Raw genomic sequence first — 15,367 nt, 5'->3', positions numbered from 1 at the left:
AAAAGTTTAAAGTCCGCTGCCTTCGCATATATTTTCACGGTTAGGGAAGACCTAGACCTCATCTAACAAATTTGTCTGGCATACAAACTGCTGAGGGACCACGACTTTTCAACTCGAATTACCGGTGCGCTCCTCTTTTGACCATTTGCTAGCGTCCTTTGCATGTCCACTTGTTTTGTTTTCGTGTGGTGTACCTTTCTTGAGAAGGGACATACGTAGCTTAAGAGAACGTTCGGTGATATTAGGAGAGAGAGAGACTTTTTAGTGGCAGAAAGGTGGACAGATCCGCCTGAGTATAGTCCCTCTAGCATTCTACGCTGGGGAAGGGGTTTGGGGGAATAACTGGGATATGATGTGAAGGGGAAGGAGGTTGGTGGTACGGTGAAGACGATGATGAGGGCTGCACAGCATACTCTTTCTCTGCATCGCGTACGTGCACACTTCACAGAAGAACACAGTCATCTCTAGGTATAAAGGTTACTGCAGTGTAGCTAGAAGACTGTTTATACTGTCTATAGCTTGCATACTTTTTGCAGCTGTTAGCGCCACTGGGCGTACTTAAACCAGACAGTAGCAGCTGCAGGGCGTTCATTATTTGTCGCAGCATCACTTTGTTGACAGAGTCCAACGGTGATTTATCTGTGCACTGTCCTTGTTCGCGCGGACAGTCTAAGGCCCGTGTGCGCGTCGGTGAGCGTTGCCATACGTGCGATTACGGGCTCGCGAGGCTGGCTTGAAGCAATGGCTCGGAAAGATATATCGATGCCGATTGAACTACCTTCTGCTGGACCTGCGGAATTGGAGCCAGAGAGCTCTCGTTTGTACCTACAACTTGTTCACGTCAACAAATGTTTAATGAGATTAGCCTACCTTGCCTAAATTGGGAACTTTGAGTCTGTCTATCCATATATCTAGCCTCTTAAGCCATCGTGATGACATTGTCGCCGTTTCTTTAACTGGATATTTATCAGGATATGCATGACATGACGTGAATGGCATGACGTGCATGTCATTACATGTATGGCACGCCGTCGTGATGCCGTCGTGGTCGTTTCTTTAGATATATATCAGGATAGTGCATGACACGATATGCATGCTTATATGCCATGAATGACATGGCTCCACATGACATGTATGACACTACATGCACGCATGCATGACATGTTCTGGCTTGGCATCAATATCATCATCAACAAAGTGCGAGAGAAGAGCCCAGTTCCATACACGTCTCATTATAGACGTGTTTCCCCATTGCTGCCACAACATTGCTGCAATGCATCAACGTCGACAGTCATTGCGAGATGGGCTCAGCCGGATTTTTAGTTCACCTAACAACAAAATCACCATTTCGCAGTATTATCGACATTTTAGGGACCGGTTAGGCGTCGTAATTAGCCCATAAATGTTCTAGCAGAATTTAAAGGAACTTTCGATAAGTTTAATGCCTCGCTCCCATCTTATCACAAGGGCGTCATATTCACCTACATTAACCGCTAGTTATAAGGACATACCGTATAGCTTAATACATAGTGGAGACATCTTAGTTAAATAAACCAGCTTTTCTGGCAATGCACCTTTGCGATTCCACCGCCAGCCTCCGCTCGCGTTGGAAGACCGCACTGCTCAGCTCGAACCTGACAGTACAGCTCTGGGCCGTCCAGCGAGCCGAGGAAGCCGCTTCGAGACAAGGTCTCGGAACCGCGTCCGCGGCGGGTGCTCAGACCCACTAAAAATACGCCGGACTCAAATCTTATCGATTTGATAATAAAGTTTACGTTCTTCTTCTTCTTCTTCTTGGCAATGCACAGTCTTGCGATATACCGCTTTAGAAAATCGGGAGTTCGGTTCTCAAACCTAACCTTTCTTTGCGAATCCTCCCGTATTTTCCTGACCGCGACTGCTGGTTGAGAGGATGGGTGCTTCTGCTGCTGTCTTGCCGTACTTGTAAGCTCGCACCCAACTCAAAACAAAAATCGACTTACTTGTCCGCTGCTGGGATTGGACCTCAGCTCCCAAGTACAGCAGCCCGATGCTTTATTAGGCAACAATCGCACGCGATTATCGCGATATGCAAGCTACGCCAACCTTTTTAATTAAGCTCCTATTTACGCGACATGATCCACAAGGAAGATAGCTGCGCTAAATTTTGGCAATTAGAAGTTAAAAATAAAGAGCGAGAGTGACATTAGCAGTCCATTTGTTTTTATGCACTTAGTTTGCGCCAAACATTACACGCATACAAACTGAAAAAGTTTGAATGCCCTATCAGAATTGTCCCTAAGCTTTGCAATGCCCCCCCCCCCCGCCCCTCCGTAAGTAGGGCCACGATTTAAAGCTACACCAACTGAGAAAAATAGCCGTGCAGTAAAGGCTATGACAATTTTATTACCCCGTCCCTACTTCGACACTAAGTCACGTGCATACTGCCGCGCGTGACATACGTGTACGTTGCGTGCTGTTCTTTCTCGCCCAGCGGATGGACCGACTGTAAATGCCAGAGATCAAGGTATATTTGTGTAGAGGCGGTCATGTTGGTACTTCAAAGCTATGCAAGTTCTTGAGTCCTTAAGTACAACTGCACAGCTTCTGCGGAGATACTGCAGGTCTTCCGGTTTTTTGATCAACGTCTACCTACTCACCCATGCGCTATTCAAGAGCGTCTTTGGCGAATACTTTTCCCAGTGAAAAACGATGACCGAGGCTCGAGGAGTACCCCAGCTGGCCAGATCTTTAAGAATGGTGAAGGCAGATACAATTTATCTGCGCTGTTCAAAGGCAAGGGGAAGGTCGACCCGGAAGAAAACTCCACCTGTGCCTATATTTTCTGCGGAGGTGTTTCAAGAAGGTAATATTGAAAGATTGTTGTAAGCACGAGCACTAAAACGCGACAGACATTGAGCAGAAAAACACAATACGCTGGGACCGAAACACCGTGAGCAAACACTGGCTTCGGAAAACGTGTTCCTTGGCCCGAAATAACAAGCCGAGAAATGCACCATGCTTGCACAATTGTAGGCTTGGCAGGGCAAGTAAGCCGACGCGCACGATTATATGTACTATCATGTCTACTCAGTGTCATGAAGAATCCTGTCTATAAAACTTTCACACAAGTTTCGCTTTTACATGCACTTTGGTACCTCCTTCCTTTAATGAGGCCCCATTTACCCTGAAGTGAGCAGCGGAACGGAAGCACAAAGTTATTCGAAAACTCGTCCCAACTCGCATCGTACATACGGTCACTTGCGAAATTCGTTTGGAATAAAAAGTTTGAGCTATAGCCCCGGTACACCAAGCAAATGCTCGTTTTTTGGCCTCACCCGCTTAAATAGAGGGGTCAGTTCGGATGCATGCGATAAAAGGGCGAACGCAGTATATACGCGTTGCAGTGGCCATTTCTAAAAGTAGAGCACCTATAGTCGAAGCCTGACAGAGCACTACATTGTTCTGACATGCGGACGAAAAAAAGATAAAAAAAGCACATGGTTTCAATGCACAGCATAGTAAATAAACGCAAATTACGCGAAAGATAAAAAAAACTCTGAAACGGTTTTCTATCCGCAAGGCGCTGCTCATGAAGTTCGGCTAGCAACCACGAAGCACGACAAATCTTTCGACAGGCGATGAATATGCGCCGCACGTGCTCGAAATCGTCACTCGTCGCGGTGGATATCGGCCAGCGTGCGGCCTTCGGTCTCCGGCACGAAGGGAACAGCGGCTGCGGCAACCAGCAACAACGCCAGGCCGAACGCCAGCGACAGGCTCTTGAAATCGCCGGCCCCGAGCAGCTCCTGGTCGAAGTGGACCATCACGAAGGCGACCAGCCAGCGCCAGACCCAGACGAACGAGGCGCTCAGGTAGCGCCACCCCTTCAAGGGCAGCAGCTCGCTGATCACCAGTGGAGGCACGTGACACAGGCCTATCGAGTAGGTCAGCACCAGCAGGCAGACGGAGCACAAGGCGTCCCACCTGGTTGCGGTGGCCGGGCTGGGCGACCACCGGCTGCACATGCGAGTGGGTGCGTTTTACCAAGAAACGCGCACTGAAGGAAATTGTTGGCTGAAGTGCACTTAGTTTGTTGAAGTGAACTTAGGCTGAAGGGGCAGATACAGAAAGCAGGGGCACATTACTTTCAAAGAAAATGTATACAAGTGAGTCAGCGAATCAGCTCGTGCCCGATTCTCTCCTCAGCTTATTTATCCTTCTTATTCAAGTTCCCACCGTGAGCTCTTTCAGGCTCCGCTGTGTCTTGAACCCTAGGATTACGACGGATTTTCTCCAGATACACCCTTCTATGAAAGAGTTAGTATTATATGCACATTTTTTTGTTGACCTATTAAGGGCTGCATCGTCTTTCTTGTTTGTTTTTTTAGCCAATGAGAAAATTATCATAGGAAAGAGAGCATTCCCCTTGTTTGAAATGTGGCAATTTGACGCCAGGGTAACGCTCTCGTAAGACATTTCACAAAGGTACAGCAATTCAGCAGTAGGCATTTCGGGCTCGTCGGGGGCTTGCCACGAGCGGGCTAACCTGAAGACGACGTAATCGAACGGACGCATGGTGGACAGGACGCCGGCGACAAGTACTGCCGAGACGATGAGCAGCTGGCGGCGGCCTATGAAGCGGGTCAGGGCGGCGAACAGGGTCGCGCAGCTGACGTGCGTGGCGAGCACCAGGCAGGCTGCCTCCTGCGGTGCCATCACGTCCACCAGGGGGCCCACCACCTGCACGGCGTGCAGCAGCACGAGCTGCGCGCACGACAGGCTCTGCAGCAGGTTCAGCAGAAGGCACACCGACAGCATCCTGCGAAGGGTAAGTATACGCGTGGACGGTAGTAGACAGTTGCCCTTCTTGCATATGCGCTGGGATGGTATGGGCTAGATTCGATCTAAATGGGCAAGGGATGGCCATAACATGTAGTTACACCGTATCTAAAAAATATTTATAGAGATCCAAGGCACATGTTGGGGTGCAACTAATGGCGATACGTACAATTGTGTTCAGATTTATGCTATGCACCGTGAAACCTCGTGCAATATTTATATTTATCCATCACAATGGCGATAACTTTAAGTGGATGCAATTTTTATGCTCATGCCCCATGCGGCTCAAAAGATATGCTGATATAAAAAGTCGTTGTTTCGACCGAAATTCGAAGCATGGATTGCAAACAGCAAATTATTAGACATCTATACTAAGTAAGGATACTAATTTTATCAGCCGCATAAACTTGCGAACAGTGGCTTACTAACTAAACTAACAAGCATGGTGTCAGCACGCACAGCCCGACATGAACACATCACACTCGATGAGCGCGGGCACTCGCTGTCAAAACGCTCGCGTGAGAAAGCGTGGCAGCTGCAGCGAGCGAAGTGACCTTCGTGCTGTCTATCGTTTCAAAGCAAACTGAGCGGCGAGAACGCAGCACGCACAAATGTTGAAGCAGTCGAAGCGCTTAGACACTGCCCTCAACGCAGATCGGTTTCCATGGCGCGCGCGGACGCGGGACTGCGCAGTTGCTGCGGGAGTACAACGCCGTCCCATTCTCTCTCCCTTCCCCCCGGCGCCTCGAGCGACTGAAGACGGCGCGCTTCCTTCACGCTTTCCTCCCTTGCGCGCGCGAGATTGAGCCGCGATCGTCGGCTCCCCTCGCATGCACTCACTCGCACATACAGCATACGGCGCGCGGCGACGGTGTTATCGCCCGTGGACTTTATACGAAACATCACGGCGACGGCAAAAATGCGCCTGGAGTGTCCATATAATTGTTATCGCAGTGAAAAAGCAAAGCAGTTGGATGCACAATGTGTAAACATATACGAAGTGAAGTCACGAGGACGAATGCGATGTACGACGCTGAACGGAGAAGAATGGAGGTAGCATTTTTATGCAGAAAGAAGTGACATTTAATGACTCGGCATTTGTGTCACAGTGGCACGTACCCATTCTAGAGCATTCGTCAAGGATGGGCACACAGCGGTGGTACATACTGGATGACCTAATCAAAGGAAATCAGGTAATTTTAAAAATCCGAGAGCACCTAAGCACTTCATATGAGTTTTGAATGCGAAAACATTAATGTCCACTTGAACGACCCAGCCAGAGAGTCACAGGGGTGGGGCCCCCGCAACTGTGTCGATTAGTTTAGGCACTTTAGTCCCGTCTCCTTCTTTGTGAAGAAGGAAAATAAAATGAACGAATAAATGAATGAATGGATGAAACTACTACGCAACAGAAGAGGTGCCAAGGTCCGAACATGGGCCCAGTGCTGCCAACATGGCTACAAGAATTGAGATGTAATACTTAAGTTCCAGTCCGACAGTGCCGCCGCCCCTTCTACCTACAAAATGTTTCTAAATGTACGTGGTCTATTTTATCAGGCTTTTTTTTCTCTTGGAGTAGCTGTTTGTGGTCAGTTCCCTTGTCAAACGTCTTCGTTCACAAATTTGTCTAACATACGAGATGATTTGGCAGCACAGACATAACTCGAGTAGCGGCGAACCCTTTTGTTTATCATTTTAGATGCCCCCGTCGAATGCAAGTTTTTGTTGAATGAATGAAAGAATGAATGTATGTGGCGCAAGGGCCAGGCATGGCCAAAGAGCGCCATGCCAGTGTTAGTAAGTTTGCAGTGGAGCAATGAATTCTAAAACGTTGATAAGACGTGGCTGTAAAGGGGCCTAAAAATAATCGCTGTAAAGTGCTTAAAATCTACATGTAATAAGATTGTGGCAATGACTAATGAGGTGTACTATGAACATGAAGAATGCATTACGCAAGAATGATACGATATACAAATTATACCAGATGCAACTTTTTCTTTAATTCCCGGTACTTGCCACGAGACACGTGCAGTAAATATGGATAATAAGAGACACCAAATAAACGCATACATTCCTGTGCTCTCTATGTACGAACTTGTCTTTATGCTATAGAGTTCCCTTGTCAAGTACGGAGCACAAATTCCTATGGCATGCAGTATAACTGGCACGTGTGGCGGTATGCATCTGCAAATTGCTTTTTCTGTTTTCTCTCTGTTGTCCCTATTATTTATTCTGATGTGGAGCGTGTTTATACATGCGCGTGAAAATAACGTTTCAGTTTTTAGTTCAGCGCATTGAGTGTCAATTCTTGTTGGACAATGTCTATTGCGCAAGGTAACTTTGGTAGTTCAGCACCAACTAACCGAAATGTTCACTTTGGTGCCTTATGGCGCTTTATCAGCTCCGCTACGTTATTTCTAGTTGCAGCAGCACAGTCAATCGCGACGTTAGATCGATACCTACCTGGCCACCTTTTGTCGGCCAACTGTAGAGATGTTTGAATCCTCTCCTGTCCTGCTGAACCTGAAGTCTGTGGGCACGTCGTCACCGTAAAGCCGCACCATGGCCGTGTTTGAGTCACGGTAGCGGCCTTTGGTCACAAACCAGCGCGGGCTCTCGATGACGTAGTTGTGCAGCAGGAAAACTGGCACCGGCGCCAGCGTGAACACGATCGCCGACATCTGCCACGCGAGACCACCCAGCACGTAGGCCGCTAGCATGCCCAAGCTCACGGCCACCTGTAGGCGGTGTAAATGGGCCAAATGACTCAATGCACCTTTATGTGTGGTATATGAGAGATATGCGGACTTGTTGGTTTAAAACAGAGAAGATGAAGTATTGAAATGGCGTATGGAAAAAAATAGGTGAATTTTGTGGTAGTGCCAAGCGTTGGCCTCCCAGAGGCAGCAGGCCTTCAAGGGACCGTCGGTGTAGACGATGGTGTAGACGATGGGGCCCCTAAAAGATGGTGCACGTCGAACAGCAAGCTTGTCTACTCAAGTCTTCCTAAGATTTATAGGGAGCAACTTTCTTTGTTAATTTGATTTAATTCTACGTTCTCCACCTGGTACCAAAGCGTGACCCTGGGGATTGGCGCCCCTGCGGCAACTACTGAACAATGGAGGCTCCATTTCCCCCGATCGTAATCCGCTCTTTCATATCCATTTTTTCGCACCCACCTTAGATAGAACAACGTTATTTAGCAAAATATAATTAGTCAAGGCCTACCACTAGATCTCATTCCAGTGGCAGACATCTCTATGACGGCTATTATGATACTATTTGGAATTTTCTAGAACGTCTGCATGTCGATCATACGGGTTAAGAAACGCTGCTCAGACGCCAGAGGTTTAGCAACGAGGTGAATCGTAGACTCCGTTTCGTCTTTGCCTACCTGGACGTCCTGCTTTTGGCTGGTTCTCGTCAATGCCACAAAGTATGCCTTCGGTGTCGACAACATTGAGTTCCTCGTACAAGAAACGCTGCTCGGACGCGATAGGTTTATATAGCAACGAGGTCAATCGTGTACTTCGTTTCGTTTTTGTTTACCAGGACGACCTGCTGGTAGCTGGTTCTCAGTTCCACAAAGTGTGCCTTCGGCGTCGACGACGTTGAGTTCCTCGAACAATGTTCGACTACCGCCGGAATCAAGCAGTTGAGAAATATCAAGCCTTGCCTGGGTTCTCTGGCCCAACATTCCTTTGGAAGGCTGGGCTGAGTTCCTCCGCGGAATTCTTTCAAACATTCTCCCGTTCTTCTCTTCTTCGCTTACTGTTAAACAAAAACGTTCATTCGCTCAATCGGTTTCTTTTATCGATGAAATGATAGATGTCTCAGAACTAGCGCGCAACATTAAACTTGATCCGCGCTGTGCCCGATTTTTACTTCGGAATTCTTCCACGCCACTTAGCCTAAGTCGAGGCAACCAATTTGTAGATTTCCCAAAGTTTAATGGAAATTATTGTCAAATGGAAATCATTCACCAGAAGTTATCTGTCCCGTGCGTTCGATCAAAAGCTGGTGTATGTGCGCAACAACCGTAGATCTCCTGAATGAGAATCATTTATACGGTCACAACTTGCATCATTGATTCTCCTCCGAAGCCTCTATTCTGGACATTCCGCCATTTTCTTCGAGGCGTGACGTGGGCGCGACGCTTACAAAATTGCGCTGATGGCCCCGATTTGCTTTCGTAACGAGACGCAAATTTGACGTTTCGCCTAAGAAACTGTAATGTAGGCATTGAACCTAGCATTCTTGATAAAGCAAAACAGTTTTCCTCCTCAGTAAAAATAAAGCAGCTAGTTCAAAGCGTACGATTATTCCATCACAATCGTTTCTCGCTTCCGTCGTCTGCATGCGCACAAGCTGTCGTCTGCTTTATTAGCTAGGATGCGTGTCCTCGGGAAACAGAATGAGTCATCGTATATTTGCACCCACGCGCTTGATTTCTACCTTGAGACAACATACGCGACCTACCAGTGATGATTATCGCGCGCTCTATAGGCCGCGTTATCGCTATCGCGTGAAACGCAAGTGACGCTGAGAAGTGGCCGAATATCATCGATAACGTTGCGCGCGCCACAGGCATCCGCTTGCGCGACGTAGGCGCCGGCATTGCCATCTCTTGCTCACTCCGCTGCTTACTCGCACCGCGAGAGGCGCCGCCTTGCGTACATTTCTTTATAAATTAAAAAGTCGCCGTTATCATAGCCTTTGATGACGCGAAAAGTCATTGATATTGATTACTATACAAACGCAGTATAGTGAAAAGTGCAAAAATTTGCAGAAAGTTTGTTAGTTTCAACCAATATTATATTAAATAACCGTGTTTTTAATAATAATGATGGTTCAAAACACAAATGCCAACACCACCCGAGAGCGATGCAAACGCTATGAGCACGCGAATTGTGAGCAAAAGATTTTCATGGCCCCAAATGACAGCAAAAATGCGGCGATACGCATGCCTCTCGACTGCCATTGCATATGGCCGCTCATTACCATAATTCGCCCGGCTCGTAGCACCAGAAATTATGGCGGAAAATCTCTGCAATGGCGGCCCAACGCAACTTCACCCAATGTCAAATTGACGTTTACGAAACGGCCCTTCTTGTGACGCTCTTCACGGGATATTCTTTCCGCCAATCAACAAGCTGACATGCCGGCTATCTTGGAACGCCACCACATATTCGCGAAATTGCAGATGCATTGCACGGATTTCTGCACGCTACCATCCACATTCTTTTTAAAGCGCTAAAGTCGCAATATAGGTGCCAAGGACCACAAAAAGTATTAGTCGATAAAATTTGCAGCTCCACTGTCACGTTTCGTCATTCTGATGAAAACGCGAAATTGCATTTTGCAAAACCTCCGTTTCCCGGCACAAATTTCAAAACACGCGACCTCTCGACAGCCAATGAGAGAGTCAATATGGCGGATAATGGCAGCCGTGCAGCCACCACGCGTGTCGAGAATAGAGCCTCGAGACTCCAATAAATCTTGTTATACCCCTCGTATTCCCGGTGAAACAAGCATTCAGATACTTCTAGTATAAGAATCAGAATCAGATAGGAAATACCCTGTTATATTTGTATTCGAAATTACATTATTCCCGCACCGATGTTTTTAAGGTGTGAGCGATAAATCATCAACCGCAGCACAGTAGCACGAAGCCACAAAGGAAACGGTTCGTCCTGGTTCATGGATCGAACCCAAGACCAATACTTATCCGGACAGGTCTATTTCATCTGCTAGCCAGAAGGCCATACGCACGAACACCTTTTTTTGGCAATGAAGGGGAAGCTACGGAACCGACTCAGGCACAAGAAAAAGTATGCCTGAACATAGTGGGACACTTTTATTCGTGTGAGCTTAAGCTGGAGACGTGGCTGGGGAACAGAGAGCAAACGTCAAATCTACAACAGCTCATATTATGAAATAAGCACGCAGTCTTATGTTTCCCTCATTCTCTGATCTTTCCCTTCCGCCTTTCGGCAAATGCGAAACCGTCGCCAATACCAAGCTACGCTGATTCAGTATGGCAGAAAGCGCTGTCAAAGTCTGCCGGACTACTTGGCGCCGTAACACGCGTGCAGAAGCTCCACTCCCGTAGCTTTCCCGCCATTGCCCCGGAAAGTTGTCGACAAGTACAGCAGATCGCAGAATGAGGCCAAATTAATCGACAACTGGAATCACAGCCACACTTAATTTACACCCTCATTTTAGGAAGGTGATGCTGTAAAATACGTGTCCGCACCTCGGTGAGCGCGCCATAGAAGGTCCTCTTTGCCGGGGGAGCCACGTCGCAGACGTAGAGGCTCACGGAGTTGGTGGAGACGCCGAGCCAGATGCCGCACGTTACGCGGCCGATCATCAGCATGGTAAAGCTGTTGGACACGACGACGCATATCCAGGCGTTGATTAGGCCGAAGGCGGACAGCAGCAGCGTTCTTCTGGGCCCCAGTAGGTGGAGCAGAAGCCCTGGGTTTGTGTGAAGCAAGGAATCACGGAAGAGAACGTGCGTTATTACACACTGAATCGTTGAAGCCTTGCTTTTTGAGGCGCCGGCTTGCCGCCTAAAAACAAAAAGTCGCAGTTTCGCCCTAAAGGCGAAGAATCGATTGGGATAGCAAATTAGTAGACAGCTATACGAAGTAAGGATAGTAGTTTTATCGGCCGTATAAAGTTGTAAATATTCGCTTACTAACTAAATAAACAAGCACGGTGTCACGCGCGCACGGGTAAACATGAACACATCTCACTCGATGACCACAGAAACTCGTCAAAACGCTGGAGTGAGAAAGCGCGCCAGCGGCAGCGAGCACATTGACTTTCACGCTGGCTCTGGCTTCAACGCGAACTAAATGTCGAAAGCACAGCGCGTACGACGCTACCGGCACTCGGCGCATACTTTTTGTCCCCATTGCAGATCGCTTTGAAGATGAGGCACCCGCACGGCAGCTCTGTGAGCAGCAGCCGCAAAAGCACAACGCACCCCTACCATCTCCGCCGCCTCCTCCTAGTGTCTCGCGTGCGAAGACTGCGCGCTTCCGGCCGCCTTCTTTTCTCGCGTGAATGAGATTAAGCTGCGGCTGCCGGATCACCCTCGCAAGCTTTCACTCGCACACACAGCGTACGGCGCGCGACAACGGCTTTATCGCCATAGCACTTTGTGTGGCACCTCACGGCGACGACGACGGCAAAAGTGCGCTTGGAGAGTCCAAAATACTTGCTATCGCACTAAAGACAATCGAGAGCAAATGTTCGCCACAGAATGAAGCATATGTCTGCTGCTGCTGCAGCAATATCCGAAGATTCACTCAGCACATTGTAATAGAATGCGCAAATATACGCCCAGCCAGAACTGTAGCGAACGTCAAACTTGCTGAATTGCTAGAGCTTAATGCAGCGGGAAGGCTAACTGGTCAGCGGTCGAGATAAGCAAAGGGGGCATGCTTAGATTGCAGGTGAAAAAAAAACGGGAACAGGTGGGGCCAAGTTCGTAACATGCGTAGGTAATTGACCAAGCCAAAGTAGAAATAGCCGAAATGCTACGCTGCTATACAAATAGTAAAACTCGATTAGCTCAAGCAGGCTAGGTGACTGCCACTCCCGGTTTCAAAGTGGAGCCAGTAAAATTATCATCATCACCATAACTATCACCCCAGTTAACCGGATGGCGGGCGTTAAAGCAATTTGTCAAACCCTCGAAATCCAATGAATAGCAGGAAAGTGTAATCGTATGTTCGACTGGTTTGTACCGCGCTTCAATTTGGTTTGAAACAACAAATAGTACTTCCGGATTGGCGACAGAGAAATCCTGCCCGAGCCAAACGTTCAGCTGCTCCCAGAGCTTCGGGCTCGGCTTCAGGTGCGGTTAAACGACGTGATTGTCACTTGAAAGTATTTCCGAAAATTTTAGTGTTTTCGCTAATTCTGCAAAGAAAAAGTTTCGCAGAGGTTGCCACGTTGAATGCTTGCATTCATTTCGAATGCAATGCTATCGTTATTCATAAAGACTAAAGTGGCCCCCAGCAACTCCTATCAAAATCTACGACGTCACGAGTGGCTTCTAGGTTAATCTTAGGATGGCGTCGCCGCCTACCCTTTAGTTTTGCATTTTTCTGGCTTAACAAGTCGACGTTCATAGTAAGACTGACATATTTGGTTTTCAACATAGGGTGTCCTAGAAAATTTACTAGTGGGAGCCCTGGAGCTTTTGTCTACTGAAGCTGCAAGTATGGTAGTTATGCCAGCATGGAATAATTCGCAGTAAATAAATTTGCCAGAACTTACTCCTTCTGGCTTCAAGCGGCTTTGTGACTTTGCAAATTGATAACTTTCAGCTAAACATTGCGTTATAAATTTAACAATTCACAATGATAGCGCATGTTCGCACAGACTGATTGCCTTGCTGTTTAGAAAAATATAGCTATTTTGAAATTTACAAATATAATTAGGCGTAATAAAGAACGTCATAATATCGCTTGAAGCCAGAAGCACAAATTCATTGCGGTGGTCATTGAACACTCTCAGCGCCAGAATTCTCTCTAGTATTTTTGTTGGAAACTCTATGATAATAAAGAAGCGCGATATACGAACCTACAGTCGATGTTAAATGGAATGGGTTGGACCCTTAGATCAGAACAGAGATTGGCGATTTAGCAGCCAAACTACGAATCTGTCATGATGAGGGCAATGTTTGGCAGAGAAAGCGCATCAGCTTTTACCATAAATGATCAGTTTTAAGAAGAATTTTTCTGAGGTATTGAGTACTGAGTATTCTTCCGGGTATTAGATGAAAAGTGCCGATGAGAAAATTGTAGAGCACCATGAACTCCCGATACAGCTTTCTGTTGCTCAATACATACTACATAAAGTGCCTCGATTGGTAAATCGCGCGGCTCGGAAAAACACTATTATGTAGCAAGTATTGAGCAACATAGCTGTTTCGGGAGTTTTTCCTGTTGCTCTACAATTTTCTCATTGACACTTTTCATCTAATTATAATATTTAAGAAGTTGAATAATTAAAACTAAATATGTAATTAGGTGGAATGAAACAAATATTCTGAGTATCTCCAAGCGACCGCCAGCAGCATTACCTTGCTTCTGCCCACCTACGTTGCATTAACATATTTTTAAATCTTGCTGCATGATAGTTGGGTCACCCGGTATAGAATGTCCAGTTCATCATGAGCGAGTTATCCGACACTCACTATCGGTGAGTAAGTGTTGCGTGTTCGACATAGATAGTAATTCGTCTATGTGGGTTTGTTATACTCGGGGTCTACAGCGGGCTCACCGGAGAGCAGCGCTCCAGCGGCAGCCCCGAGAAGCAAGACGTTGGCGACCCACTCCTTGTGGGGCACATTGCGCTGCAGGCTGTACCAGATCTCGAGCTCGATACGGGGCATGGACACGGAGGCGTAGCCCAGCGCCATGCCCGCCGACATGTTGACCAGCAGGGCGACCATCATGGCACGCTCGTGGCGGCCCCCGGCGGCCGGGTCGTCCGGGGCCACTGTGGGCGTGGCCCCCTTGACCGCGGGACGCCAGCGACGTAGTGCCTCCATGGCGGCATTGCCGGGTGAGCCTGGCGCTGGCTTCTGCTGCTGCGGCTGCTGCGGCGGCTGCGACTGCGGCTGCGACTGCGGCTGCAGCTGCGGCTGCGGCTGCGGCTGCTCGTGCGCGGAAGCAACCATCGAAGGGTCGCTCGGCGTCCTGGGAAGAGTCATTTCGGCGAAAAGGGACGTGACGCCAACCATGTACGTAATAAGTCCGGAACTTTCAAATTCAGACTGCATTCCAACACCTGGGATGCTGAGGTCCATGGTCAAAAAAGGCACTAGACGGGGTTGACTATACGACCCAACTAATGTGACAGGGGTCAAGAATTAGAGTAATAACAACAATATTGTTAACAAAAAATGTTAGGATCCAACGCACGACTACACGCGGTCCGTAGAAGTTTATTTGGGTTCGTTCCATAGAAAACGTGTACTTCCATGTAACGTTTCCTTTATGTACCGCAAAGGTCACGACTTTAATATTATCCTAAATTTATTTGGTGCGCTACACTGTTCACAAATTACGCCTGAAATGCAAGCGGTAGTTTGTGCGAATGCACACTGCGAAGCGTCGACACATTGATACCGCAAAGACGAAGGCGGCGTTTGGTCTTCGTTGAGGGAAAAATTGGATTGGCAGTAGACGTGTATGCAGAGAAGTACTTTGCGAACGACAGCGGTGAGGTTCCTGCGTGGTTGACCTAGGGAAAGCTGACAATTGCACGCGACGTGACACATACGCCAATTGTCTCGGAGCTAGTTGACGTTGGTCCGAGATTGGCATGCGTTGGATTGTGATTCAAATGTAGCCGAATGGAAAGCATCAAGCTGTTCCACTGGTAGTCCGAGATTCAACGGCACCATCGCAGACGTCATTTTTGGATGTTCTGTGCGACAAGTACTCGGCAATACTTGCCAGCGTGCAGCCGAAGTAAGGAAGAATTCTGTTATATCGTGCATAATACTCATTGGAGACAT

The 15,367-nt window shown here is 47.8% G+C and overlaps 1 protein-coding gene across 1 annotated transcript; it reads right to left on the bottom strand.

Moving 5' to 3' along the window:
* Nucleotides 1–3,465: 3,465 nt before the first annotated feature.
* On the bottom strand, nucleotides 3,466–14,557 carry LOC119454146 (facilitated trehalose transporter Tret1-like). The gene is made up of 5 exons (XM_037716144.2): nucleotides 14,125–14,557; nucleotides 11,078–11,301; nucleotides 7,285–7,559; nucleotides 4,529–4,801; nucleotides 3,466–3,999 (listed from the first exon to the last, which is right to left on the bottom strand). The coding sequence occupies exons 1-5, from the start codon at nucleotides 14,555–14,557 to the stop codon at nucleotides 3,651–3,653; spliced, it is 1,554 nt and encodes a 517-aa protein (XP_037572072.2). The 3' UTR covers nucleotides 3,466–3,650.
* Nucleotides 14,558–15,367: the final 810 nt, after the last annotated feature.

This window comes from Dermacentor silvarum, chromosome 5 (assembly GCF_013339745.2).
Source record: "Dermacentor silvarum isolate Dsil-2018 chromosome 5, BIME_Dsil_1.4, whole genome shotgun sequence".
Classification (NCBI taxonomy): Eukaryota; Metazoa; Arthropoda; class Arachnida; order Ixodida; family Ixodidae; genus Dermacentor; species Dermacentor silvarum.
Note: the sequence above shows the minus strand (reverse complement) of the source record. Positions and strands in the feature narration are given on the sequence as shown.

Coding starts and splice junctions, on each gene's coding strand:
- LOC119454146 (XM_037716144.2), bottom strand. CDS start 14,557: ATGACTCTTCCCAGGACGCCGAGCGACCCTTCGATGGTTGCTTCCGCG. Junction 11,302..14,124: donor CGCTGGAGCGCTGCTCTCCG/GTGAGCCCGCTG, acceptor ACACAAACCCAG/GGCTTCTGCTCCACCTACTG. Junction 7,560..11,077: donor TCTATGGCGCGCTCACCGAG/GTGCGGACACGT, acceptor CACCGCCTACAG/GTGGCCGTGAGCTTGGGCAT.